We start from the raw sequence: 27,587 nt of genomic DNA, 5'->3' as shown, positions 1-27,587 counted from the left end.
CGGTGTCCAAGGCAACAAACTGCAAACAAAAGACTAATATAACCATCTCAAGAATGGCTGCAAATTTTAATGTATTGCGAAAGTGTTTGTTTTTACGATTGCTATCTGTCAGTATCCATCTGTGAATGGCCTGTTTAGTCAGACCGCATTTTTCATGGGCGCAGAACGATAAGTAATCGTTTTCTGCACCTGACAAACAAGCAAATCTGTATACTGTCCCACTGTACAAAGTAATTGGCCTTATGTAAGGATAGACATCACTGTATATATCCGTTTATAATATCAGTCTGTACTTTGGTTTGAGCTTTTCTTTGACTCTGTTCACTTCTGTATTTTGTCTTCAGTTTATGATGGAAACCAGGGCACATTCAGACTATAGGTACCTCAGCGCCCATGTTTCTCCATAGTGTCCTTCATTTTATGGGGAAGTGAGTCGTTGCATACGTCACTATTCTGCTCTTAATGTGAACCTTAGCCTAAACATTCTATCATAGCTTCCATTGGTATAATGACCATTATTAGGGGGCTAGAACTAGCCAAGCCATGCCCCGATGGCTGCCGGATTGTGGGACCGAGCTATGAATTTGGGAACCTTGGAATTTAGCCGTGAGGCCATCATATCCACGTCCGGGGTTCCCCAACGACCGCAGATCTGGTGGATGATCTCCGGATGGAGAGACCACTCTCCGGAGTCGAGACCTTGGCGGCTGAGGAAGTCTGCCTCCCAATTTTCCACTCCCAGGATGTGAACCGCTGATATCAGTGAGCGGTTTTCCTCGGCCCAACAAAGGATGTGGCCTACCTCGGTCATGGCTGCCTTGCTGCGTGTTCCCCCCTGCCGGTTGATGTATGCCACTGCCGTGGCATTGTCTGACTGAATCCCGATGGGACGACCTGTCAGGAAGGGATGGATTTGAAGAAGAGCCAACCTGATTGCCCATATTTCCAGGATGTTGATGGGCAGGCGTGCTTCCTGAAGAGACCAGCGGCCCTGAGCAGTGTGATGGTGGAACACCGCTCCCCAGCCCAGAAGACTGGCATCTGTTATCACAATTAGCCAATGTACTGGAAGAAAGGACTTCCCTTGATTCAGGGAGGACTTCAAAGTCCACCACCTGAGAGACTGTCTGACTCGCTGGGGAAGAAGGAAACGACGATCGAGAGATAACGGGTTCCTGTCCCACACAGCCAGGAGACCATGTTGTAAGGAGCGGAGGTGTAATTGAGCGAATAGGACCGCCTTCATAGCTGCTACCATCCTGCCAAGGACTCTCATACTGAAACGTAGAGAGTGAGTATGAGGTTGGGAGAGCTTCTAAGCTTCCCACTGTAAAACTGAGATCATTTCCGGGGGAAGAAGTACCAACCCCTGGGATGAGTCCAGTATCATTCCTAGAAAGGAAATTCGCTGAGTCAGTACTGGGGAAGATTTTTTGAAGTTTGTCTTCCAACCCAGGTGAGAAAGAGTATCTATTGTGATGGTCACGGCCTCTTTGCAGGTGCGCAAAGAGGGGCCTTTGATGAGGATATCATCTAGATACGGTAACACCGCCACACCTCGGGTATGGAGGATGGCCATGGCAGCCGCCATGACCTTGGTGAATACCCTGGGAGCGGTGGCGAGGCCGAAGGGCAGAGCATCAAACTGAAAGTGATCTTCCTGAACTGCGAAGCGAAGAAACCTTTGGTGAGAAGGTAAAATTGGAATGTGGAGGTACGCGTCCTGGATGTCTATGGACGGTAGGAACTCGTCTTTCTCCATGGAGGCGATGACAGAGCGAAGCGATTCCATCCGGAACCGTCTCACCCTGACAAGTTTGTTCAGCAGTTTTTAGGTCCAGTATGGGCTGTACTGTACCGTCCTTCTTTGGAACAATGAAGAGGTTTGAATAAAAACCTTGAAACCTTTCGCTTTGAGGAACCGGGATAATAACCCCGTCTTCTTTTAGTGAGCTTATGGCCTGGAAGAACTCTGATGCCTTTGCCCTAGAAGGAGAAGACAGGAAGAAGCGATTTGGTGGAAGAGAGGAGAATTCTATCTTGTATCCAGAGGACACTAGGTCGCGGACCCATTCGTCGTAAACGACCGAGAGCCACGCATCGCTGAAGAAAAGCAGGCGGCCGCCTACTTTGAGGGCGTCCTCTGGATACCACAGGGAGTCATTGTCTGGGATTCCTGCCCGGTCTGGACCCTCTGGACCCTGACTGCCTAGGCCTGCCTCTCCAAGAGGGGGAAGGTTTGTAAGAGGTTTGAGGACCTCTATCCCTACGTTGCGCCCGGCCAGGTCCAGAGGATGTGGAAGTAGAGGACCAATTTGAGTTGAAGCGAAAAAATCGGGATCGGGCCTGCTGTTACTGGTTCCGAAAGGGTCTCTGTTGTGGAAGAAATTTACTCTTCCCTCCAGGAAGGACACTGCATGATCCGTTTTAGATAAAGGTTCCTCCTCATGTTTCAAAGCCTTATTTACTGACTCAATCAGAGAGTCGAGAGTCTCCTGATCGTGATGAAATTCCTGATCTAGGGACGTGTCAGAATCGTCCTCTGAAACAGGTACTCTGCTAGCCCCAATGGAAGGGGAGTGAGAAATGGAGCTCTCAGAACCTGAATCCCGGTGATGGTATGGGTATATGGCATTAGTCCTTTTTCTTGAAGGGCGAGAGCCCCTTGGCAAGGTACGACCCCTAGACTATGAGGGGTTTTGAGGATCGGAAGCGTCGTCTGTAAGAGTGCCCTGGTTAGAGGAGGGGTCTCAGAACGATTCTAACGCTTTTGCCAGGGATGCCATAGACCAGGGGTGTCAAACTGCATTCCTGGAGGGCTGCAAACAGTTCATGTTTTCAGGATTTCCTTGTACTGCACAGGTGATTAATTTAATCACCTACACAAATAATGAGTTGGTGATTAAATTATCACCTGTGCAGTACAAGGAAATCCTGAAAGCATGACCTGTTTGCAGCCCTCGAGGAATGCAGTTTGACACCCCTGCCATAGACCAGATAAGAGAGGTAGCCCACTCAGGGGGACCAGGCTCACTAGGTTCGGTATCAATAACAGGTGGTTCCTGAACAGTTAACAGTTCACAAGCTGTGCACAATGCAGTATTGTGACCCCGGGGTAATGAGACCTTACAAGAGGTACATGCAGAATAGACATAGTAACCTTGAGGAGAGCGCTTACTAGCAGGGGAAGGGTTAAGCTATGTATCTGCAGCTTACCCAGGTCCTGTGTCTTGAGTCCCCAGGGGAGGTCCGCAATGTATCCTGAAGGCTGTATATCGGTTGTGACCACGGATCCAGAGAGTAGGAGGACTGGAGCAGCGCTGCAGGATCAGCGCTGGGTGTACCAAGATGGCCGCCGAGATCTGTGAGAGCGCTTCTCATGGAACGAGAAGCACTGGAAAAGATGTGCGGTGGTAATTGCCGGTGGGCGTGGCCAAGGACTCCGGCCTGTATGAGGAGAAAAGCCGGGAACTAAATTTGAAGAACTTGCGGTTGCGGCCTGCGGCATCGCGACCGCTATTAGCGCCATCCTGAGGAGCGCTCCTTCATCAAAAATGCGCGCTGTGGACCACCCACAGTGTACTCACGGTAGATGTGGTGGGCCGGTGCTCAATCCACCGTCGCCATAGTCAAGGAGGAGGTGGAGAGCTTCTGCCGCCTTGCGTCATCCTCTATGTCAGTAGTGATGCAGTGGGGAGCTGCACGAACGCCATACACATTTATGTCCGGCTATGCACCTGGCTCCAGGAGAGGTAGATGGAGGGCTACTCCATGTGTTCGCCTGCTATGGAGGGGGGAGATCGGAACGCGAAGGAACTGTCGCCCGTAAGGTGAGCTCAGGGCTGGCATCCAACGTTGCAGTAAAGGATACCGGAGGAACGCTCCACGTACTTGCCTGTTGATGGTTCGGGGGAGATCGGAGCCTAGAAAGGGTCCGTCGCCCCCATTCGCTCTGTTAAGGAAAAAATAGAATAAAAAATTAAAATCAAAATAAAAACGGGGTCTGAAAGCAGACCCTAGTGCCTCCTACAAACAATAAGCAAGAACTGGTTCACTTAGAGCCAGCAGGAGGGTGTATACTGCAGGGGAGTTCTTTGTGTTAACTTAAGGTACCGTCACACTGAACGATATCGCTAGCGATCTGTGATGTTGCAGCGTCCTGGCTAGCGATATCGTTCAGTTTGACAGGCAGCTGCGATCAGGATCCTGCTGTGATGTCGTTGGTCGCTGCAGAAAGTCCAGCACTTTATTTCGTCGCTGGACTCCCTGCAGACATCGCTGAATCGGCGTGTGTGACGCCGATTCAGCGATGTCTTCACTGGTAACCAGGGTAAACATCGGGTTACTAAGCGCAGGGCCGCGCTTAGTAACCCGATGTTTACCCTGGTTACCAGCGTAAAAGTTAAAAAAAAAAAAAAACACTACATACTTACCTTCCGCTGTCTGTCCCCGGTGCTGTGCTTCTCTGCACTGGCTGTGAGCGCCGGCCAGCCGGAAAGCAGAGCACAGCGGTGCCGTCACCGCTCTGCTTTCCGGCCGCTGTGCTCACAGTCAGTGCAGAGAAGCACAGCGCCGGGGACAGACAGCGGAAGGTAAGTATGTAGTGTTTGTTTTTTTTACTTTTACGATGGTAACCAGGGTAAACATCGGGTTACTAAGCGCGGCCCTGCGCTTAGTAACCCGATGTTTACCCTGGTTACCGGCATCGTTGGTCGCTGGAGAGCTGTCTGTGTGACAGCTCTCCAGCGACCAAACAGCGACGCTGCAGCGATCGACATCATTGTCGGTATCGCTGCAGCGTCGCTGAGTGTGAAGGTACCTTTAGTATCCTCCTAGTGGCAGCAGCATAACACCCATGGTCCTGTGTCCCCCAATGAGACGTAGGAGAAATAAGGGAATTTAAAAATTGCACAGAAATTAAGAAACAGTCTGAATGAGCACTGTTAAAAGATCATGTATAATAAAACCCAGAAATGCTCTTGGTCAAGTATGTGGGAATGTGGCCCAGTGCTGAATCGGTTAAAAAAAAATCTGTCTGTTTTCTGTAGTACTGTACACTATAAAGTGGAAGTGTTCTGTGCAGGTCACTAAAAGATTGCCTTTACTTTCATAGAAAGTTTCCATATCTGAGCACTTCCTCTCCTACACCACGGCTGTAATTTATGGCCGTGTCACTGACTTCTCATGCGACCTCTGGTAGTAAGCTGCTCTACTGTCTGATGGAGAGTTGGACTTCTTATCAGGACTGTGGGAATCTCCAATACCTTCCTGTTCTATTGATAAAAACGGCTGGGACTTAAATGGGAGGAAGTGGCAGAGTTGTTCACAATCTCAAAGGTTCATTCTGTTTGTGAAAGCGTGACCAGGCACTTCTTATGACCGTATTGTTTTTCTTCTTCTAATGGAGAATGATGGGATAGTCTCTAGAGATCCAAGGTTATCTGTTCCAGCGTGTGCTTCTCAATCCTTCGTGGCAATCTTTTTATTTCCAGGACGTGAGATTATTTATCTGTCTTAACTTGCCAAAATTTGGAGAAGCTAAAGGGCACTTTCATATATTAGGTTTGCCAAGAATTACATTTTTTTTATTCCGATTCTCGCTGTAAAGGTTTATGGTGACTCATTCTCCAGATAAATGCAGATCCCATCTTTTTCGAAAAGCAAGTAGAGCTTAGCATGGGAGGCATCACTAAGCTGAGCTTGGCAAATATATTATATTTTACAGCTCCAAAGTGGCATCGTGGTGCTAGTCACTACTTATGGATGCGCCGTGAGGTGAGGAAGTCAGGGAGTCCGAGGTCAAAAGCCATGGGGGTATGCCATAAACAGATGGGTAAGACAAAAGCGTAGTCAGGTCGCAGTCCGGGATCGGAATTCCAAGAAGATAGCTGATGAAGACAAAGGGGCTAGGCAAACGGATGATCAAAGGTAAATCCAAGGTCAGTCAGCAAAAGATCAAAATACAGAATTCACAGTCAAGTCGCTGATTGGGCAACTGGACTATCACTCACCATACTGACAGATCAGCACTTCCCCAGTCTCAGATTGAATGGCTGATCTGTCTATCACGATACTGACAATTCCGCATGCCGCTGCCCCAGATTGGACGGTTGAGTTGCCACTCACCACACTGAGGAGGAATCGTGACAGATGTGAGTTATATCACTCGAGTGAATTTCTGCCTCTGCCGTATAGATGTACCAAATTCAGACTATGCTGCCAGACTGGCTTACAAAACGCCTGACTGGATGACTCCACCTCCTAAATGGTGTGCATACAGAGGCTAAGAAAAGTTAGAGGGAAGCTGTAATCAGAAAATGACCTCCTTATTAATTTAGTTGTTTGTTTTAAATTTGAACTTTTTTTGTTCACAATCCAGATTAAAAATATAAAAAACAAATATTCACATTGGCAAATTGTTTTTTAGACTCTGACCTTTTGTGTAAGGAAACAACACATGTACATAGTCACAATAGTCAGATTCTGACCCTATCTTTTTTATTGAAGTGCCTAATGAGCATGTATGAAGGTCATTGCGACGGAAGGGAAGAGAGCAGGGGCAGCGGTAACATCTCCTGTTGTGATTGGTGGATCCGGATGTTACTAGTCACTGTAATCCTGCCTCTGATGACAAGGAAACTGATGTAAACTCTTCCTGGAGGGACAGGAAGTAGGAGTTTAAAAAGCCCCAGTGGCCAGTGTGAGAATTACAAGATTACTGATTTTTTTTTAATTTTTTTATAAAGATTGTGAGAAAAAACCCCACAAACATTGCCAACATTTTTTTTATAAAATACATGTAACACAAAAACCTGATTTAAAGTGTAGTTTAATCTCCGATGATAGCTTCCCTTTAAAAGGAAGCTGTCAGCTGCCCTAACCACCTCCATATCTCTACTGCTCCATGTTTCTACATTCTAACCTCCTTATGCCAAATCATGTCGGTGTCTCCCTGGGGTGGTGGGCTTACAAGTTAGGACAGAGGATTGGCCAAGGGGAATCAACCGTCTGTGGGACTAGTCCATATGGCTAGCACGGAATCAAACCTGATTATCAGGAAATTGCGGAGGCCTGGCGGGGAGCTTTTATATGTGGAGGGTTGGGGCAGAGATTCTACACGAAGGTCAGGTGTTCACATTTTTAATTTCTCGACACTTTGTTTTTACTTAAGACTGTGCACTGAGAAGGGGACCTGGCTTGAGTCTTCTCTTAAACTTGTTCAGGGAAAAACAAGCCCTCAAGTAGGAAGACCCAGAGGAAATGTTTCCAGCAAAATGTTTTTAAACAAGGTGGTCTGATTTCCTGTTGTGAGAGCGTGAGTCCTACATTCCCACCATAAATTCCTAAGATAGTTATTTTTGCAAAGTGGTCTTCAAACACTAGGTGGTGCTCGGAGACATGTAATGGTGCTTAGGAGTTAGCAGGTGGTGGACCTAGCCTCCTGTCACGACGTATTATTTATAAGGTGTTTTTGGGGGATACACAATTTTATTGCAATATTCCATAATAGAACGTTCTGCGTCCTGGAACAACAATATCTGGTCTACGTTGATATTTCCATTTTATCAGTTGCAATCAAAATTATTCAGCCCACATTGTAAATTAGGTTAATAAAGTTTCTTCAGTGTGCTCGAATAATATGTTCTTGTCCCTGCAGCAGCATGTCTCATGGCTGTTAGACAGCTGCAACATAGCAGGGGTTGCCTAACAGCCACAGGGACTCGAACATATTTTTCGAGCACGCTGAAGACCCTCGATAACTGTTTGCTCATCACTACTCAACACATCTAACATAACAAGTTGGTTTCTCTAAAATCAGCCACAAAACTTTTAATGACAACTGGATTCTCTGAATTATCCACCCCCTTCATGACAAGCGTCTTTAGTACTTAATGGAGCACCATGGGATGGTATGACCTGCTGCAAACATGTATAACCAGACACCTGCTATTACCAGCTTTCCTGAGGAACCTTAGCCCATCCTCATGAGCAATGGCCTCCAGGTCCCTAACATTCTTGGGTTTGTTTGCTGCAACCACTATCCTCAAATCTCATGAAATATTTTCTATGGGCCTCAAATTGGACAACTATGATGGCCACTCCAGAATCTTCCAGGACTTCCTCTAAACCCAAGCTTTAGTGGAGATCATTGTCCTGTTGGACGGTCCAATGATGCCCAAGCTTCAGCTTCTTCACAGAGGGCATGATGTGTTCTCCTAGGATTTCCTGACACTTGACTGAATTAGTCTTACCCTTCACGCTATCGGGGTTTCCAGTGTCAAAGAATAAAATAACCCCCTGACCATCACCAAGCCACTGACATGCTTCACTGTAGGCGTTACCAAGCCACTAGCATACTTCACTGTAGGTGTCACTGAGTCACCACCATCTTCACCGAGCCACCGCCATACTTCACTGTAGGCGTTACCAAGCCACCGCATGCTTCACTGTAGGCATCACCAAGAAAAAAAATAGAAAAAACATGGTGATAGATTCCCTTTAAACTGTTTTTTTTATATAAAGACTTTTAAGCAAGGAATTCATTAAGACTGGTGTTTTATATGCACGCTTGATGCAAAGTGCTTGTGGAGCAAGATGTGCCAAAATCATTAAATAGTAACCATTATTTTAATTTTTTTTTTACATAACTCAACAGTACTTGTGAATATCAGGAACTTTGTAATGTATCCCTTCAGAGAAATCTGCTTCTTTCTCCTCCTGAACTGATCATTCATTCTCAAAATTCTCAAGTTCAGTGAAGACAGATTTTCCCATTACTGTGATAGGACCTGACAATTGGTGCTCATAAAATTCCATGGAGATCTGTAACTGCCTCTAGCTCCTCCCCTCTCCATAGAATTTTAAAAGCACCCACTGTCACTTATCTAGTATCTCAGCAATGTGAAAAACTTTGTCCAGTGAATATAAATTTTACCCATGAATTGAATAAGAGGATCAATCCAGGAGGCGAAAGAAGAAGAATTTTTTGGTAAGATGACACCTAAATTTAGTCCAATAAATGTGTTTTATTTACTAATTGGCAGTCATTTCTCTAGGAGTTGGAACTTCTGCTTGCCAACTCCACAGCTCTGGCTGACTTCATGTACGTCGATGTGACTGCTGCGTGCCTATGATTGGCTGCAGCAGTCACCTGTCATGTGCCTTTAAGGCAGGTCATTACAGCAGGAAGGGAAACAAAGACTGGCAGGAACCACTGGAGCAACTGAACAGGTGAGGTGTTTTGTTTTTTTTTAGCTTTTTTTTTCTTTTTATCTTTGACAACCCATTTAAATTGTAAATAATTCTGCCAAAAATATATATTCTCATTTTTCTTTCAAATATTATTATTTTAGAGATTGCACTTGTAACCTTGTTAGCTAAGGGTTAAGTAAATGTCCGTAACAGAGAGTATTGTTTTCAGTGTGTGTTTATTACAAAGACTACAAACAGGATGCATTGCTTTCCTGAAATGATGAACCAGCATATGAGCAGCGCCCCATCTGTTGGTTGCTTTAATCAAATATCATCGCTTAATGGAAAACTTTTAGTTTCACTGAAATTTGCTGCATGACATCTAAAACTATAGTTTGTTCTTGTTTATATCACACATTGTGCCTCTCATTAGGTCTTTAAAAACCTTTGGGGGGGCATTTTAACGAGAATCTGTCACCACCGGTTTGCTATCTTCATCTGAAAGCAGCATGATGTTGGGGCAGAGACCCTGATTCCAGTGATGTGTCTCTTACTGCGTTGCATGCTTCTGTTTTGATAAAATCAGCTTTCTGTGTACACTGTGCATAGGCAGAAAGCTGCCAATCAATAGTGGGGACGGAGTTATACAGAGCTCATGAATATGGAGGCATTAGTTTTACTGGTCCTCTAGTGATAATATCCTGCTGATTAAATAGTGATTTTATCAATTCTGATCTTATCAATTCTGCAGGAAGCAGCCCTATAGGTTATACATAGCTGGAATCAGGACAGTCTCAAATGCAGGGGAATTGTAGCCTTTTGCCTGCATAGCAGAGCTGACTAAGTCTCCAGGACCCAGCAGTTCCTGGTGCCTCTTGCTACACCCAGCAATCATGTAACTGCTGGGCCTGGAGAAGGAAGCACTGTCAGTTCTGCATAATCTGTATCCACGAGCGCTGGTTCGGTGCTGTGTACCCACATGGTAATAAGCTATGTTTATTTTCTCTGTAGAGAGTCTGGCTGTGTCTGACAGCGGTCTCTCCTCTCTCACAGCGGCACGGTTTGCATTGCTGATTTAGACTAGAACATCCGTACAAAGGAAAGTGGATATTTTTAGTTTATGGACGGTCCAGAAGTAGTTAAAAATAAGTATTGATCATTTTTCAGCACTGGTTACATTGCGTTTAGCGTTAAAAAACATTTTTATGCAGTTTTCTGTTGCTTTTGTGTGGGTACAGCCGGGACCAGCTGCTTGGAAAGCATCACCAAACCAGGGATTCAAGCTTCAGGAGGCTAATTTGCATATTCCAGGTGCCTTCTGGGAGAAGCGAAGTCTCCCTAAGCTAGAAGATCGTTGGGTACAGCCGGGACCAGCTGCTTCGAAAGCATCACCAAAGCCTGTAGGACATTATTGCAAGAGAGCTTGGCTGAGTAGATTACACAAGAAGGAAAACACACAGCAAGTCAGCAGGATCTAGGAGCAACATGGCAGATGTGACAACCTACATGGTGAGCTGCAGCATGTGCTACATGTTCACAGATCGACCAGAAGAAGAATCCAATTTCACCTGTCAGAAGTGTAGACTAGTGGCCCTTTTAGAAGAAAAGGTGCGGGGTCTGGAAGAAAGAATAGCAACTTTGAAACTCATCAAAGAGAATGAAGACTTTCTAGACAGAACAGAAGCATCTCTACTGGTCACAGAAGGTGCAAAAAGTGTCAGAGAACCTCCAAAAGCAGATGAGTGGAAGCATGTGACCAAAAGAAGCAAGAAGACCATGGAGAAATCACCAACCACACAACTGAAGAACCGATATCAAATCTTTGTAGAGGATGAAGATGGCACACCTAAGAATGAAGCAATACCAGCAAGCAAAAAAGAAAAGGGCACACAGCAACAAGTGACAGCAAAAAGTACAGCCAAGAAGCAACGCAGAGTGGTGGTGGTGGGAGACTCACTACTGAGAGGCACCGAAGCAGCCATCTGCAGACCGGACATAACTGCAAGAGAAGTATGCTGCCCTCCAGGTGCGATGATCAAGGATGTGACCGATAGGATACCAAAGCTCTTCAGCTCCAAGGACGTCCACCCATTTCTTCTGATACATGTTGGCACCAATGACACGGCAAGGAAGGACCTACCGACAATCTGCAAGGACTTTGAAGAGTTGGGGAAGAATGTAAAGGAACTGGATGCACAGGTAGTTTTTTCTTCTATCCTTCCAGTAGACGGGCATGGCACCAGGAGATGGAACAGGATCCTTGATGCAAACAACTGGCTAAGACGATGGTGCAGACAACAAGGATTTGGATTCCTGGACCACGGTGTGAATTACTGGTATGATGGACTCCTCGCCAGAGACGGACTACACCTCAACAAACCTGGGAAACACACATTCGCCAGAAGACTCGCTACACTCATCAGGAGGGCGTTAAACTAGAAGAAGAGGGGACGGGAAGAAAAACATTAGACTCGAACAAAGACGACCCAGGAAAACATACTCAGAAGGGAGGTAAGAACATTTCTAAAACAATCCACAGTGAGGAGATTGGAACAAAACAAAATCCTCTAAACTGCATGCTCGCAAACGCCAGAAGCCTGACAAACAAGATGGAAGAACTAGAAGCAGAAATATCTACAGGTAACTTTGACATAGTGGGAATAACCGAGACATGGTTAGATGAAAGCTATGACTGGGCAGTTAACTTACAGGGTTACAGTCTGTTTAGAAAGGATCGTAAAAATCGGAGAGGAGGAGGGGTTTGTCTCTATGTAAAGTCTTGTCTAAAGTCCACTTTAAGGGAGGATATTAGCGAAGGGAATGAGGATGTCGAGTCCATATGGGTTGAAATTCATGGAGGGAAAAATGGTAACAAAATTCTCATTGGGGTCTGTTACAAACCCCCAAATATAACAGAAAGCATGGAAAGTCTACTTCTAAAGCAGATAGATGAAGCTGCAACCCATAATGAGGTCCTGGTTATGGGGGACTTTAACTACCCGGATATTAACTGGGAAACAGAAACCTGTGAAACCCATAAAGGCAACAGGTTTCTGCTAATAACCAAGAAAAATTATCTTTCACAATTGGTGCAGAATCCAACCAGAGGAGCAGCACTTTTAGACCTAATACTATCTAATAGACCTGACAGAATAACAAATCTGCAGGTGGTTGGGCATTTAGGAAATAGCGACCACAATATTGTGCAGTTTCACCTGTCTTTCACTAGGGGGACTTGTCATGGAGTCACAAAAACATTGAACTTTAGGAAGGCAAAGTTTGAACAGCTTAGAGATGCCCTTAATCTGGTAGACTGGGACAATATCCTCAGAAATGAGAATACAGATAATAAATGGGAAATGTTTAAGAACATCCTAAATAGGCAGTGTAAGCGGTTTATACCTTGTGGGAATAAAAGGACTAGAAATAGGAAAAACCCAATGTGGCTAAACAAAGAAGTAAGACAGGCAATTAACAGTAAAAAGAAAGCATTTGCACTACTAAAGCAGGATGGCACCATTGAAGCTCTAAAAAACTATAGGGAGAAAAATACTTTATCTAAAAAACTAATTAAAGCTGCCAAAAAGGAAACAGAGAAGCACATTGCTAAGGAGAGTAAAACTAATCCCAAACTGTTCTTCAACTATATCAATAGTAAAAGAATAAAAACTGAAAATGTAGGCCCCTTAAAAAATAGTGAGGAAAGAATGGTTGTAGATGACGAGGAAAAAGCTAACATATTAAACACCTTCTTCTCCACGGTATTCACGGTGGAAAATGAAATGCTAGGTGAAATCCCAAGAAACAATGAAAACCCTATATTAAGGGTCACCAATCTAACCCAAGAAGAGGTGCGAAACAGGCTAAATAAGATTAAAATAGATAAATCTCCGGGTCCGGATGGCATACACCCACGAGTACTAAGAGAACTAAGTAATGTAATAGATAAACCATTATTTCTTATTTTTAGTGACTCTATAGCGACAGGGTCTGTTCCGCAGGACTGGCGCATAGCAAATGTGGTGCCAATATTCAAAAAGGGCTCTAAAAGTGAACCTGGAAATTATAGGCCAGTAAGTCTAACCTCTATTGTTGGTAAAATATTTGAAGGGTTTCTGAGGGATGTTATTCTGGATTATCTCAATGAGAATAACTGTTTAACTCCATATCAGCATGGGTTTATGAGAAATCGCTCCTGTCAAACCAATCTAATCAGTTTTTATGAAGAGGTAAGCTATAGACTGGACCACGGTGAGTCATTGGACGTGGTATATCTTGATTTTTCCAAAGCGTTTGATACCGTGTCGCACAAGAGGTTGGTACACAAAATGAGAATGCTTGGTCTGGGGGAAAATGTGTGTAAATGGGTTAGTAACTGGCTTAGTGATAGAAAGCAGAGGGTGGTTATAAATGGTATAGTCTCTAACTGGGTCGCTGTGACCAGTGGGGTACCGCAGGGGTCAGTATTGGGACCTGTTCTCTTCAACATATTCATTAATGATCTGGTAGAAGGTTTACACAGTAAAATATCGATATTTGCAGATGATACAAAACTATGTAAAGCAGTTAATACAAGAGAAGATAGTATTCTGCTACAGATGGATCTGGATAAGTTGGAAACTTGGGCTGAAAGGTGGCAGATGAGGTTTAACAATGATAAATGTAAGGTTATACACATGGGAAGAGGGAATCAATATCACCATTACACACTGAACGGGAAACCACTGGGTAAATCTGACAGGGAGAAGGACTTGGGGATCCTAGTTAATGATAAACTTACCTGGAGCAGCCAGTGCCAGGCAGCAGCTGCCAAGGCAAACAGGATCATGGGGTGCATTAAAAGAGGTCTGGATACACATGATGAGAGCATTATACTGCCTCTGTACAAATCCCTAGTTAGACCGCACATGGAGTACTGTGTCCAGTTTTGGGCACCGGTGCTCAGGAAGGATATAATGGAACTAGAGAGAGTACAAAGGAGGGCAACAAAATTAATAAAGGGGATGGGAGAACTACAATACCCAGATAGATTAGCGAAATTAGGATTATTTAGTCTAGAAAAAAGACGACTGAGGGGCGATCTAATAACCATGTATAAGTATATAAGGGGACAATACAAATATCTCGCTGAGGATCTGTTTATACCAAGGAAGGTGACGGGCACAAGGGGGCATTCTTTGCGTCTGGAGGAGAGAAGGTTTTTCCACCAACATAGAAGAGGATTCTTTACTGTTAGGGCAGTGAGAATCTGGAATTGCTTGCCTGAGGAGGTGGTGATGGCGAACTCAGTCGAGGGGTTCAAGAGAGGCCTGGATGTCTTCCTGGAGCAGAACAATATTGTATCATACAATTATTAGGTTCTGTAGAAGGACGTAGATCTGGGTATTTATTATGATGGAATATAGGCTGAACTGGATGGACAAATGTCTTTTTTCGGCCTTACTAACTATGTTACTATGTTACTATGGTGTTACTGTCTTCAGTTTCATTCATGCAATGCGTATGTGACTGGTGACGCTGGGTTGACTGCCTGTAATTAGTCATTTTGTTTACGACCTTATGATACATGGTCGTATTTGACATTGACTTCAGGCCTCCATACATGTTATACTAATGGCGGGTTCGACCAGCAAACCCATGTGTATGGGGGCGTCGGACAATTGAAAGTTGCTAGAAATCTTGATCTCGCATGTCCCATTTCGGACTGCCGATTGTATTGTTCTCCCAGAGATAAGCTGCTGGTCGGCATGTCAGGCACGTGATGGCGGCTTTCTCATTGAGAACACAGGAGTGTTTGTCCTACTGAGCTCCTGTGTATGGGAGAGTTGGCTGAGATGGCCGACTTAGTGGTGAGCGCCAGTGCTTGTTACTCGAGTTTGCCGAGGGTGATCGGGTATGCACCAAGTATCGCTGGTGCTGGAGTGACTTATTCCAGTCCCAGTGCCCGCGTCTTTCGCTGCTGTTGGGAATTGCCTGACATACAAAGGCAATCCCCACATGTTTTTTGGCTATCCAACAACCTCGAAACACGGGGACCCTAACATGTCACTCGAGCACCCGCGATACCTGTGCATACCCGAGCACCCATGGCATACAATAGTAACAAGCACTGGCGCTCATCACTATTATCAGCATTGAATTGGTGAATCTTCCGAGCTGATAGAACCCTTCAGAATAGGACCTGGACTGAATTTCACACAACGATCACACAGATCCACTCAACTTGGAAATTTAGGCACCACATCCAATAAAATAGCCCTTTTATTCACCGATGCCGGCTCAGTGAGTAATATTTTTTAGGTGTTTATTAGAATAATTTTAATAGAAACAAAAGATCTAATGTTTAATATATATTTGACACTGCGGCTGAAGATAAATGTATGGTGGCTATTGCACAAGGGACACTGGATTGAGGGGTTAGGGTACCGTCACACTGAAACGACGCTGCAGCGATACAACAACGATGCCGATCGCTGCAGCGTCGCTGTGTGGTCGCTGGAGAGCTGTCATACAGACAGCTCTCCAGCGACCAACGATCCCGAAGTCCCCTGGTAACCCGATGTTTACCCTGGTTACCTGCGTAAACGTAAAAAAACAAACACTACATACTTGCCTTCCGTGTCTGTCCTCCGGCGCTGTCAGCGCCGGTCAGCCGTAAAGCAGAGCGGTGACGTCACCGCTGTGCTTTCCGGCTGGACAGACACAGAAGGTAAGTATGTAGTGTTTGTTTTTTTACGTTTACGCTGGTAACCAGGGTAAACATCAGGTTACTAAGCGCGGCCCTGCGCTTAAGGTACCGTCACACATAACGATATCGTTAACGATATCGTTGCTTTTCGTGATGTAGCAACGATATCGTTAAGGAAATCGTTATGTGTGACAGCGACCAACGATCAGGCCCCTGCTGGGACATCGTTGGTCGCTGAGGAAAGTCTAGCACTTTATTTCGTCGCTGGATCTCCCGCTGACATCGCTGGATCGGCGTGTGTGACGCCGATCCAGCGATGTCTTCACTGGTAACCAGGGTAAACATCGGGTTACTAAGCGCAGGGCCGCGCTTAGTAACCCGATGTTTACCCTGGTTACCAGCGTAAACGTTAAAAAAACAAACACTACATACTTACCTTCCGTGTCTGTCCCCGGAGCTGTGCTTCTCTGCACTCCTCCTGCATCCTGTGTCAGCGCCAGCCAGCCGGAAAGCACAGCGGTGACGTCACCGCTCTGCTTTCCGTCTGACCGGCGCTGACAGTGCAGAGGAAAGCAGAGCGCCGGAGGACAGACAGTGGAAGGTAAGTATGTAGTGTTTGTTTTTTTTAACGTTTACGCTGGTAACCAGGGTAAACATCGGGTTACTAAGTGCGGCCCTGCGCTTAGTAACCCGATGTTTACCCTGGTTACCAGGGGACTTCGGGATCGTTGCTCGCTGGAGAGCTGTCTGTGTGACAGCTCTCCAGCGACCAAACAGCGACGCTGCAGCGATCGACATCGTTGTCGGTATCGCTGCAGCGTCGCTTAGTGTGACGGTACCCTTAGTAACCCGATGTTTACCCTGGTTACCAGTGAAGACATCGCTGAATCGGCGTCACACACGCCGATTCAGCGATGTCAGCGGGAGATCCAGCGACGAAAGAAAGTTTCAAACGATCTGCTACGACGTACGATTCTCAGCGGGGTCCCTGATCGCAGTAGCGTGTCAGACACAGCGAGATCGTAAGGATATCGCTGGAACGTCACGGATCGTGCCGTCCTAGCGATCAAAGTGCCACTGTGTGACGGTACCCTTTGTTTGGGCAGTGGTTACTGCTCACCCTCCCCCACGGTGAGTTATACTATGCCGTATCTTTGTTTCCTGTACTGCTGACCCTGGGAATCACTATTTAAGGGCTTTATGCTTCTGTTTTTCTCTCTTGTTCACACATATGATAAAAAAGAAGAGATAAGATATGTAGTAATAATCATGGTGATGGGACTACTTGTGCTACACCAACCTTGAGAATGAGTACTGCACATTTCTGCTGTCCTGGCAGAGTGGTCATTTCTCCACTATAGTGACTGGGAGGTGGGAATGAGGGACCAGGCACTCGCGTTCTGAGGATCAATGGGAAATCAGATCAAAATGCCAAAAGATATTTATGATGTATAAAATAAATATACCTCTACATGTCTGTCATAGAAAACCCCCTAAAATCCTACTACAGTGCAGCTGACAACACTATATTCTTTTTGCTTTATGACAACAGGGCTCCCCGTCTTGTACAAAGCATCTTCTAGCTCCAGCATCTTGAGTGCAGGCATAGTATGTTCTGGTGTCCATCATCGTGGGTGCAGGCATAGTATCTTCTAGTCTCCAGCATCGTGAGTGCAGGCATAGTATCTTCTGGTGTCCATCATCGTGGGTGCAGGCATAGTATCTTCTAGTCTCCAGTATCGTGATTGCAGGCATAGTATCTTCTGGTGTCCATCATTGTGGGTGCAGGCATAGTATCTTCTGATGTCCATCATCGGGGATGCAGCCATAGTATTTTTTGGTGTCCAACATTGTGGGTGTAGGCATAGTGTCTTCTGGTGTCCAACATCATGGGTGCAGGCACAGTATCTTCTGGTGTCCATCATCGTGGATGCAGCCATAGTATCTTCTGATGTCCATCATCGGGGATGCAGCCATAGTATTTTTTGGTGTCCAACATTGTGGGTGTAGGCATACTATCTTCTGGTGTCCAACATCATGGGTGCAGGCACAGTATCTTCTGGTGTCCATCATCGTGGATGCAGCCATAGTATCTTCTGGTGTCCAACATCGTGGGTGTAGGCGTAGTATCTTTTGGTGTCCAACATTGTGGGTGTAGGCATAGTATCTTCTGGTGTCCAACATCGTGGATGCAGGCATAGTATCTTCCGGTGTCCATCATCGTGGGTGCAGCTATAGTATCTTCTGGTGTCCAACATCGTGTGTGTAGGCATAGGATCTTCTGGTGTCCATCACCGTGGGTGCAGCCATAATATCTTCTGGTGTCCATCATTGTGGGTACATCCACACCAAACCAGCCCACATATAATTTTGCCACCCTCAAACCTCAAAAAACAGATTGCGATTATGCATCATGGCATAATTTTCCCCATGAGGGATTGTCTGCATTGGGAGGTGAGCAATGCTAATGCTGTTGTGTCTGCATGTACCTGGAGGGATGTGTTCAATTCTATTCATTATGTGTAACCATTATAGACAATCCAGGAAGAAATACTTACAACTATGTTAGAAACACAATGATAACTGTCTACATGTGATACCTGTAATACCGACCAAATAAAGGGGCGTCAATTACTGACTTGACTATCAGTAAAGGTGGACCCTAACCGCGTCACTAAACCTTTATTTGGCCAAAATGAAAGCACCTCATACTTGTTTAGTTGGTGGTGCTCGTGTCTACTGAATGCTTCCAATATGAAATCAAAGATTGAGAGACCAATGCTGACATAGTTGGAGAAATTTCTAAGATTATTCCACGAGTAGCATCTAATATAACATCAGTGTCGTGTTTCGGCTCTAACTGAGCCTTTTTCAGACATAATGCTAGAGCCGAAGCGTGTCATTGATGTCATATTTGATGCTTCTGATGGAATAAACCTTTCAAACTTCTTTTACTATGTGAATGTCTGTCTTTCTACCATGGTTAAACCTATATGGACTCTTTGCTGTCTATTATTAGAATGACCATACATAATACAAATATTAATGCAGAGCTACTGAATCCTGAGTGTGGCTTATTCGGATTCCTTCACACACAGTTTGCTGTGAGCCTGCTTGCACTCGACTCCTCTATACCTCCACTTGGACCTTGATGACTCCCAGGAGCCACCACTGAAAGGTTAACTTCTAGGCACATTGAAAATACAAAATATTTATACATGCAACCTGCTATTGGTCTACTAGTGAGTAATAGTAGTAACAAATAAGTCATGTTAAAAATATCCCTTCCTGTTCTCTTGAGTAGAATTGTACATCCGAGGGTGAGTAAAAAAAAAGAAACATTTTATGGTTACTCATCAGAGGAGAGTGTGGGGGCCTGCAGTACTGAGGAGAAGCAGAGTGCTGCTAGTAAAAGTAGCTTTAGTAAATCAGAAAAGCACCGCACGTTCAGCTATAAGAAGCTGGATGCCCAGATGTGCAGAAAGGGAAGAAGAAGACACTTTATATTGGGATATTAATAATAGTTATGCAGACACTATGCTTCGTGAAAATATTGTGATTGACGGCATAATCCTTTCATAGTTGAAATAATCTTGTAGCAGCACATAACACTGTGCAGGGATGTAGCTTGGAACTCTTACTTTGTTCCATGTGATTGAGCCTTACAGTCCTGTAATATGAAGCATTAGTACATACTGTATATTACTGTGGCCATTGCCTTCACTTTGTGTTCATTGCAGATAAGGAGAGTCTCATTACTGACAGTGGAAAGCTGTACGCCCTGGATCTGCTGCTTACTCGGCTCAAGTCACAAGGACACAGAGTTCTTATTTACTCTCAGATGACCCGGATGATAGATTTGCTGGAGGTAATCCGCCGTCTTGGAGAAATCCTATATATAGAATGAGACTTTTGCAAGGATAGCGGGTTGTATATTTACCATGATTTCCCTGTAGAAAGAAATGTATGTGTGTGTGTGTGTATATATATATATAGTATACCGTATATATATATATATATATATATATATATACATACATATCTGAGCTTTTGTAACCCTCCTCAGGTTCAGCACTGAGTCTCTGCTGCTGGTCCTGGTGTCTGTTATCGCCACATTGACAGAGCTGCAGACAATCAGTGAGCTCAGTGGTTCTGCTGATGTAAATGCCACTGAACTCAGTGATTGGCTGCAGCGCTATTCACTTGACGTGCAGACAATAGCGGACACTGGAGACTCAGCGCTGGAGTTGGGGAGGGTGAGTAAAGCTCAAGTTTGTTTGTAGTTGAACCAAACTGCAGCCATGGAACAAGAGTTTTGGGAAACTAGGAGAGCCTTTTAAGTTGTTGCATAGTGTGCAGTAAACTGGGAATATAGAGTTGGACTTTTGATCCATGCACTGCCACGCTCATTGCATAGTTTCCCTTTTCCAGCATTGATCTGTATTTTGCAGGTATCAGAATGTGAGTTTCGATGCAGCTGCTGTAACGTAAACATATTCTCTCGTTGTAGGAATATATGGTGTATAGAAAGCACACGTACATGCGATTAGACGGGTCTTCCAAGATTTCTGAGAGACGAGACATGGTGGCTGACTTTCAGAGCAGGTAAAAGAAATGTGCATGGCCAGATGTGTGTTGGGAAATATTTAGCATACATTTCACATTGGTGTTAAAGGGAATCTGAGAGAAGCACGAAGTAGGCGCTGAGCCCCTGATTCCAACGATGTGTCACTTACTGGGCTATTTCCCGTCATTTTGATACAATCCCAGTTTTCTCTGCAGCAGATACTCCGAATGCTGAGCTGTGTATAACCCCGCCCCCACCGCTGATTGGCAGCTTTCTGTAAATATTCAGTATACTCATAGAGCTGCCAATCGGTGGTAGGGACGGGATTACACTGAACAGGAGGACTAGGAGGCAGCAAATATCTAGTCCTGTAGTGATAATCTCCTTCTGATAAAACACTGATTTTATGAAAACAGCAACATGCAGCTCAGTAAGTGATACATTGGTGGAATAGGGGTCTCTGCCCCTACAGCTATGCTGCAGTTAGATGAGGTAACAAAAACCTGATAACAGATTTTCTTTAAAGTCCTTTTCTGGTACTGCTATATCTATGACATACTCAAAGGACCAATAGGCCATCAATATGAGATGATAGGGGTCTGACGCCCAGTTCCTCCACCAGATCAGCTGGTATCTGCTTTGGCATCGGCCGGATGTCAATAATGTATGGAGCTCCACCAGGGGCCACACCACACATTGCTTACATTACACAGCTGCTCAGTGGGTGCTACAATGAGTAACTTCTGGACTCAAGTCAGTCTGATTTTAGGCAGATAGTTTTTAATTTTTTAAGTTTTTTCCCTTATCCCCTAGATTTATGTTATTCAAAAAATGAAAGTTCTCCCATGATTTTGTTTCCCAATTAGGACTGACATATTTGTGTTCTTGCTGAGTACTAGAGCCGGGGGCCTGGGTATTAATCTCACTGCTGCTGATACGGTAAGGCTCTGGAAACCTCAGTCTGTGATAAAGCTTCTGCCTGCAAGTCCTGTGTGGAAGGCAACATTTTGCCTGGAGCAGTTTATTTAAAAATGTAGTCCCCGTGTCCACCATTGAGTTTCTTCTGCTGCTCCCAGTGTCTGATATTGGCTGAGCTCAGTGGCTCTAATCGGGGTGTACCGCCTACACAGGGAGAGCCGGTGAGCTCAGTGCCCGTAGCATGCACAGACTTGGATTTTTTTGAAAAGAGAGCACCCCTTTGAACCCTAACTATTTGCAGACCGCTGTATCAATGTACAGGTGTTGTTTGCTACCGCCACATGTGCACAAGCGTTATTTCCACTCCACACTTGTGTATATGACCCACTAACCATTCCCATTGCAAAAACTCACTACTACCCTAATACTGGACATTTTTCTTCCCTTTCTATTATTCTCGTTCAGGTGATTTTCTACGATAGCGACTGGAACCCGACTGTGGACCAACAGGCCATGGACCGAGCCCACCGTCTTGGTCAGACCAAGCAAGTCACTGTTTACAGATTGATATGTAAAGGCACCATTGAAGAACGTATACTTCAGAGGGCAAAGGAGAAAAGCGAGGTACAGCACATTGGGTGTCCTTTTCTTCAGACTCGTCCATCAACATGTGATCCACAAGGCGCGCGCGTCCCCTTATGGTCCATAGTAGTACATGTTGGGTTTTATGATATGTCCTAGGTTTGTTATTTCACTTATTGGTTTGGTGCACGCTCAAGATTCATGTTTCGTCTTCTCTAACAGATCCAGCGAGTTGTGATCTCTGGAGGAAATTTTAAACCAGACACTCTGAAACCAAAGGAAGTAGTCAGCCTGCTCTTGGATGATGAGGAATTGGAAAAGAAATGTAAGCTATTGGATCACTTTTATTTTTAAACTATTGCAAGAGTCATTTCCTCACTCATTTCTTATACTAAAAGATCCATTATACTTAGAATGACCACTGTTTTAATTTCAATTATTTTCTTCGTATATTCCGTATATGAATAGTACATGTTTAATTAAGGAATTATGTAGTGTACTATATATATATATATATATATATATATATATATATATATATACATACATACATACATACATACACACACACACACACACACACACACACACACACACACACACACACACACACACACACACACACATATATATATATACGGTATATATATATATATATATATATATATACATACATACATATATATGTACTATATCTGAGAAGTCTGCTCCCTTCTCCTACTTTTCAGATTTCTCAATTCAGTGAAGACAGATTTTTCCATTACAGAAATAGGAGATGACAGTCGGTGCTCGTAAAGTTCTGTGGAAAACTATAACTATCATTCCAGGAGAGCTTGTCTGCCTTTCCACTCCTTGTCTGTTTTTCCACTGTCCTCTTGGTTCCATCGAATTTTACAAGCACTAACTGTTCTCTCTAGTGATGAGCGAGTGTACTCGTTGCTCGGGTTTTCCCGCGCACGCTCAGGTGGTCTCCGAGTATTTATGACTACTCGGAGATTTAGTTTTCCTTGCCGCAGCTGGATGATTTGCGGCTACTAGCCTGCTTCATTACATGTGGGGATTCCCTAGCAACCAGGCAACCCCCACATGTACTCAGCCTGGCTAGTAGCTGTAAATCATCCAGCTGCGGCAAGGAAAACTAAATCTAGCAGTCATAAATACTCGGAGACCACCTGAGCGTGCTCGGGAAATTTCGAGCAACGAGTATACTCGCTCATCAGTAGTCCTCTCCTATCCCAGTAATAGGAAGCAGATTTCTCTGATAAGATATATTACAAAGTTTCTTATTTTCATGTGTACTATTGATTGATGAGATAAAAATTAAAGTAACGGTAACTCTTTTAAGAATGTTACCCTTAGTTGACTCCTATCACTCTATCTCAGGATGGGTGATAAATGTCTGGGATTTGCTACTGAGTAATAAAGTATACTGTTGGTTATCTTAGAGGCTAATTACTGTTTGATAGCAGTAATATGACTACATATTAGGGAAGACTTCTGGGTATATAGTCATCTCCATTCTCTTCCATAGAAATGCAAGGCTTTCTGGAATTAACCATAACATGGCACACATCTAGATCACAACATAGACTCTGTTCATGTTTCCATTTTTGTAACAGACAAATGTAATAAGTGATACATTGCATCAGATAAGCACAAAGATGTAGGGGAATCCCGTTCACTATTATGGGGTTTGTCTGGGTTCTGTTTTTCAGAACGAAAGAAAAAGTTCTGTATGATTTCAACCATTACTGGCCTGTGTCAAAAATGTAATAGTTCATATATTGCATGTGCCTGGGTGAATAATAAGCATTCTATTAACAGATGTAGCAAGGACTTTTTCATAGTTTTTATGTTCATAGTAAAAAAAAAAATAATAGGCAGGTAGTTGCTATATGCCTGCTGTGTCCGGCACTGATCTCTGCCGACACAGAGTGGTTACAGACCGCTGCTAACGATTATTCAGCTGCTTGCGCTGATGTCACATCGACAGATCATCGGTTTCTCTTCCGCTCCGCCCTGTTGACAGGACGCGACCGCCGACATTATGCTGACAGCGGCTCTCTGCTGCACAATTGGAGGGGCCGGCTGTCAATCAGCATGATGTCGATAGTCACGTCCTGTCAAGAGAAGCCAATGCTCTGTCTAACAACTACCTGCTTGTTAGTTCACAGACCCATAATAAAAGAAAAAGGGGGCTTTGGAGCTCAGTAAAACATTTTTATTTTTTAATTTTTCATCTCTGTTGCAGCGATATTAGCTTGTGATGTTTGGATTTAGTTTAAACTTTGACCCAAGGGGGCATGAATAGAAATTCTTCACTGGAGGCATTTACCTTTTCCCTACATGATGCGACCAAACATAAGCCGGAGCTGTTATCGGGGGAACACACTGCTATTCTCTGCTCACTGATGGCATCTACTGTGATTACTAGCGGGAGAGGGGAGTAAAGCAGAGCTGTGTATCATTTCATACACCTTTTGCTGCTCTCATTTCTCTGCAGTCAGTGTGGGGGAGAGTGAGGGTAACAGACTCGACAGTGCTGTGAGAGGAGAGCTGCAAGAGGTGTTTGTAATTTACACACAGTTCTACTCCCCTCCCTAGCTTGTAATCACAGTAGGTTTCAGCAGAGAGATCAGTGAGGAGAACAAGGCTATGTGTCATTACATGTCCAACATGGAGAAAGCCGGGTCTGTCCTTTTCTCGGGGTGTGTTATTTTTACTCCCTTCTTTTTATGTTCTCTCTGTGTTTTGTGTGGCTTTCCTCTGGTTTCTCCGGCTTTTTTTTTTTTTTTTTTTGCAATTTCAACGCACTTGCAATTTTTACTGTCATTCAAAAGTACAACTTGTCCTGGAAAACTCAAGCCCTCATATGGTTATTTGGACACAAAAATAAAATCTTATAGCTCTTGAAAGAAAGGGAGGGAAAAAAAAAAGGAAAATAGTATGGTCATGAATGGGTTAATTAACAGATTGGGATTTAAAAAAAAATAAAATAAAAAGCAACAACCTTGCCAAACAATAGAAAAAAATATATTTAACACAAACGCCTGACTTAAACAGTAGGTGATTTTCTGATTGTAGCTTCCCTGTAACACCAGTATAATTATGTTATTGGCCGTAATCTGATGTCGACTTCCCCCGTTTGTGGCCCTCGTGTTTCGATGCGCTCGAAAAGTAAATGCTTTTACTAGAAATCATTTGTCTTCCATACTTGTTATATTTTGCGCTGCATGCAGTGTTTTGTTAGGTGAAGCGTGGATCTGTGGTGCAGGGAATGCACACAAATACTTCGAGCACTAAAATAGCCCTCAAAAAGGGATGTAAACAGGTCTTTAGGCACTTTCTAAAAGCTTACAAAACATTTGTAACGTTTCTTGTCTTATTACATATTTTTGGCAGTACGCCAGAGGCAAGAGGAGAAAAGACAGCAAGAGGAGACCAACAAAGTGAAAGAGCGCAAGAGAAAAAGGGAAAAATATGCAGAAAAGGTGATTTCCTCTCTAAATTTTTGTATTGTTTCATGTACAAGCTATTTAAAGGGGACCGGTCACCAGTTTTTTTTGTATCCCAACAAAGGCCACCACCTTTTTCTGCTGTCGTTATGCATTTGGGATACTAAAAAAAATGGTGACTGGTTCCCTTTAAATGGTTATCCCCAAAATAACATAGTGGTCTTATAATAATGTACACACATATACCGTAGATATTTTTTTACAAATTTCTGCCACTATAACTCCGTTTTGGATCTGCCTGATTTTGCATACACCACCTTCCAACAGATGCTCCTTCAGGTTCCATTGTCCTGATTATGCGCAGTGCTGTCTCAGTTGGCCTCCACCTCTGACATTAAGTGTATTCTACCTTTAAAATAGACTCCGTGCTTCTGTACAGTGCCCTGCGTGGCCTGTTTTACCTTCTGCCATAGCTGCCTAGCTGGCTGCGTGTTTTAACATCATTGCTATGTTAGCTGGTTTTCAGCAGAGCCCAACTGTCCTGCGCTCCTCTACAGCAGAGCCTGTAATGTGTAACTGTGGGGCCGGAGCCCTGCGAATCTCCTTACTTCCTGGCATTCCTATCATTTCTTTTGATTAGCCAGGCCCGGCACGACGTTTTGTGTGCGCCACAGCACAATGAGGATGTTGTGCCAGCCCGGCTAAGCAGAAGAAGAGCCAGGAATGCCACTAGGTAAGGAGATTTGGAGATCTCCCTGCCGGCGGTCACAGATTACTGACCATGCTGACCATCGATGCTCCCTTCTTACTGAGCAGTGCAGAGCTGAGCTGTGTTTGATGCCTGCTGCAGACTGGTCAGTGATGTGAAACTGCAAATGTCGCTCTATTGATACACATGCCTGAAGCATTGTCAAAGTGTAAACCTTTTATATAAAAAAATAGCCTTATTTGCTTGTCAAATGTAACCATTGATTATTTTTTAGGGTTTTTTTCTTGCCTCCTTCGGTTTTTTTTTTTGTTATCTTTTATTACTGACCATTTTTTATTCATTTTCTTGTCATTGCAGAAGAAGAAAGAAGACGAGATTGATGGGAAGAAGAAAAGAGATGCCATTAACTTGGTTATTCCGTTTGTGCCCTCAGCTGATAACTCAAACCTGTCCGCAGATGGAGACGACTCCTTCATCAGCGTGGACTCCGCCATGCCCAGTCCGTTCAGTGAGGTGAGTGCGGCTGCCATAGCTCATAAAGAGAAGTGATGTAGAACCAAGAATGAGCTCATTGCCAAAAATGTTTGGCTCTTTTAGGCCGGTCAAATCTGCAGTGTATGTAGGGAGATATTTCTCTATATCTAAATGGTGAAGAAAGTTACGACACTAAACTTGTTTTTTTCTCTGCGTGCACACAACCTCTCCTGGCGCACCGCTTACTCAGCCCCCGCTTAGGTTTAAGCTGCTCCAACCAATCACGGCACTCAGCGGCTATGCTGTCCCTCCTCTACCGCCTGCTCCACCAATGACTGCAGAGGGGGCGGAGCAGGAATCAAATTTTCAATTTTATTCAGAATAACCATTGTGCGGACCTCCAAAGGAGATTTAATCAAATTAATCTGCTCAATTGCACCGCCCTAATTCCTACTATAGATCACTGTCATGTGCAGCTTGTGAGAAAGCTGGGTTACACTGACTGTCAGAGTGAGCACAGCGGAGATCCAGCTTTCCCACAAGCTGCACAGCAGCAGGTGACTGGCCAGTGACTGACATAACCAGAATACAAAGTAGTGGGAAAGATGGGTGACGGAGGACGTTTCACAGTGAGCACACAGCTGGAACCCAGCTTTCCCACTGCACAAACATTAAAGTGAAAACCAGAAGGAGAGACATGCACTGCTGGTCTGCCATAAAGGAGAGGAGGGAAACTGAGGGTACAGATGCACAGCTTTTATAGACAGATCCAGGCAAGATATTGTGTGCTGTGCAGGGAGCAGCATCAAGCTTTTAAATGGAATGTGTCATCCCCAAAAAATCCAAAGTATCAATGTTTCACTTATTTTATATACTAATTATATAAGATATGGTATAAAATATCAAAAACAATAATAATGATACAAGTTTTGCTATTTTCAACTTTGAAACACTAGGGGGAGCAACTGCTGAAACTTGCCATAAAATCTAGTGTATTGTTAG

The 27,587-nt window shown here is 44.2% G+C and overlaps 1 protein-coding gene across 2 annotated transcripts in view; it reads left to right on the top strand.

Moving 5' to 3' along the window:
* Nucleotides 1–27,587, top strand: part of INO80 (INO80 complex ATPase subunit) — a 171,826-nt gene that overhangs the window by 132,565 nt on the left and 11,674 nt on the right. For both annotated transcript variants that reach the window (XM_069730102.1, XM_069730109.1), the window contains 7 exons: nt 19,621–19,748; nt 20,391–20,485; nt 21,314–21,386; nt 21,831–21,989; nt 22,170–22,272; nt 25,350–25,438; nt 26,469–26,624. In XM_069730102.1, the coding sequence (XP_069586203.1) occupies nt 19,621–19,748; nt 20,391–20,485; nt 21,314–21,386; nt 21,831–21,989; nt 22,170–22,272; nt 25,350–25,438; nt 26,469–26,624 (803 nt within the window). The remainder of the gene's footprint in view (nt 1–19,620; nt 19,749–20,390; nt 20,486–21,313; nt 21,387–21,830; nt 21,990–22,169; nt 22,273–25,349; nt 25,439–26,468; nt 26,625–27,587) is intronic.

The sequence above is a fragment of the Ranitomeya imitator genome, chromosome 1, assembly GCF_032444005.1.
Source record: "Ranitomeya imitator isolate aRanImi1 chromosome 1, aRanImi1.pri, whole genome shotgun sequence".
Lineage (NCBI taxonomy): Eukaryota > Metazoa > Chordata > Amphibia > Anura > Dendrobatidae > Ranitomeya > Ranitomeya imitator.
The sequence above is the reverse complement of the archived record's forward strand: the minus strand, read 5'-3'. Positions and strand labels throughout refer to the sequence as shown.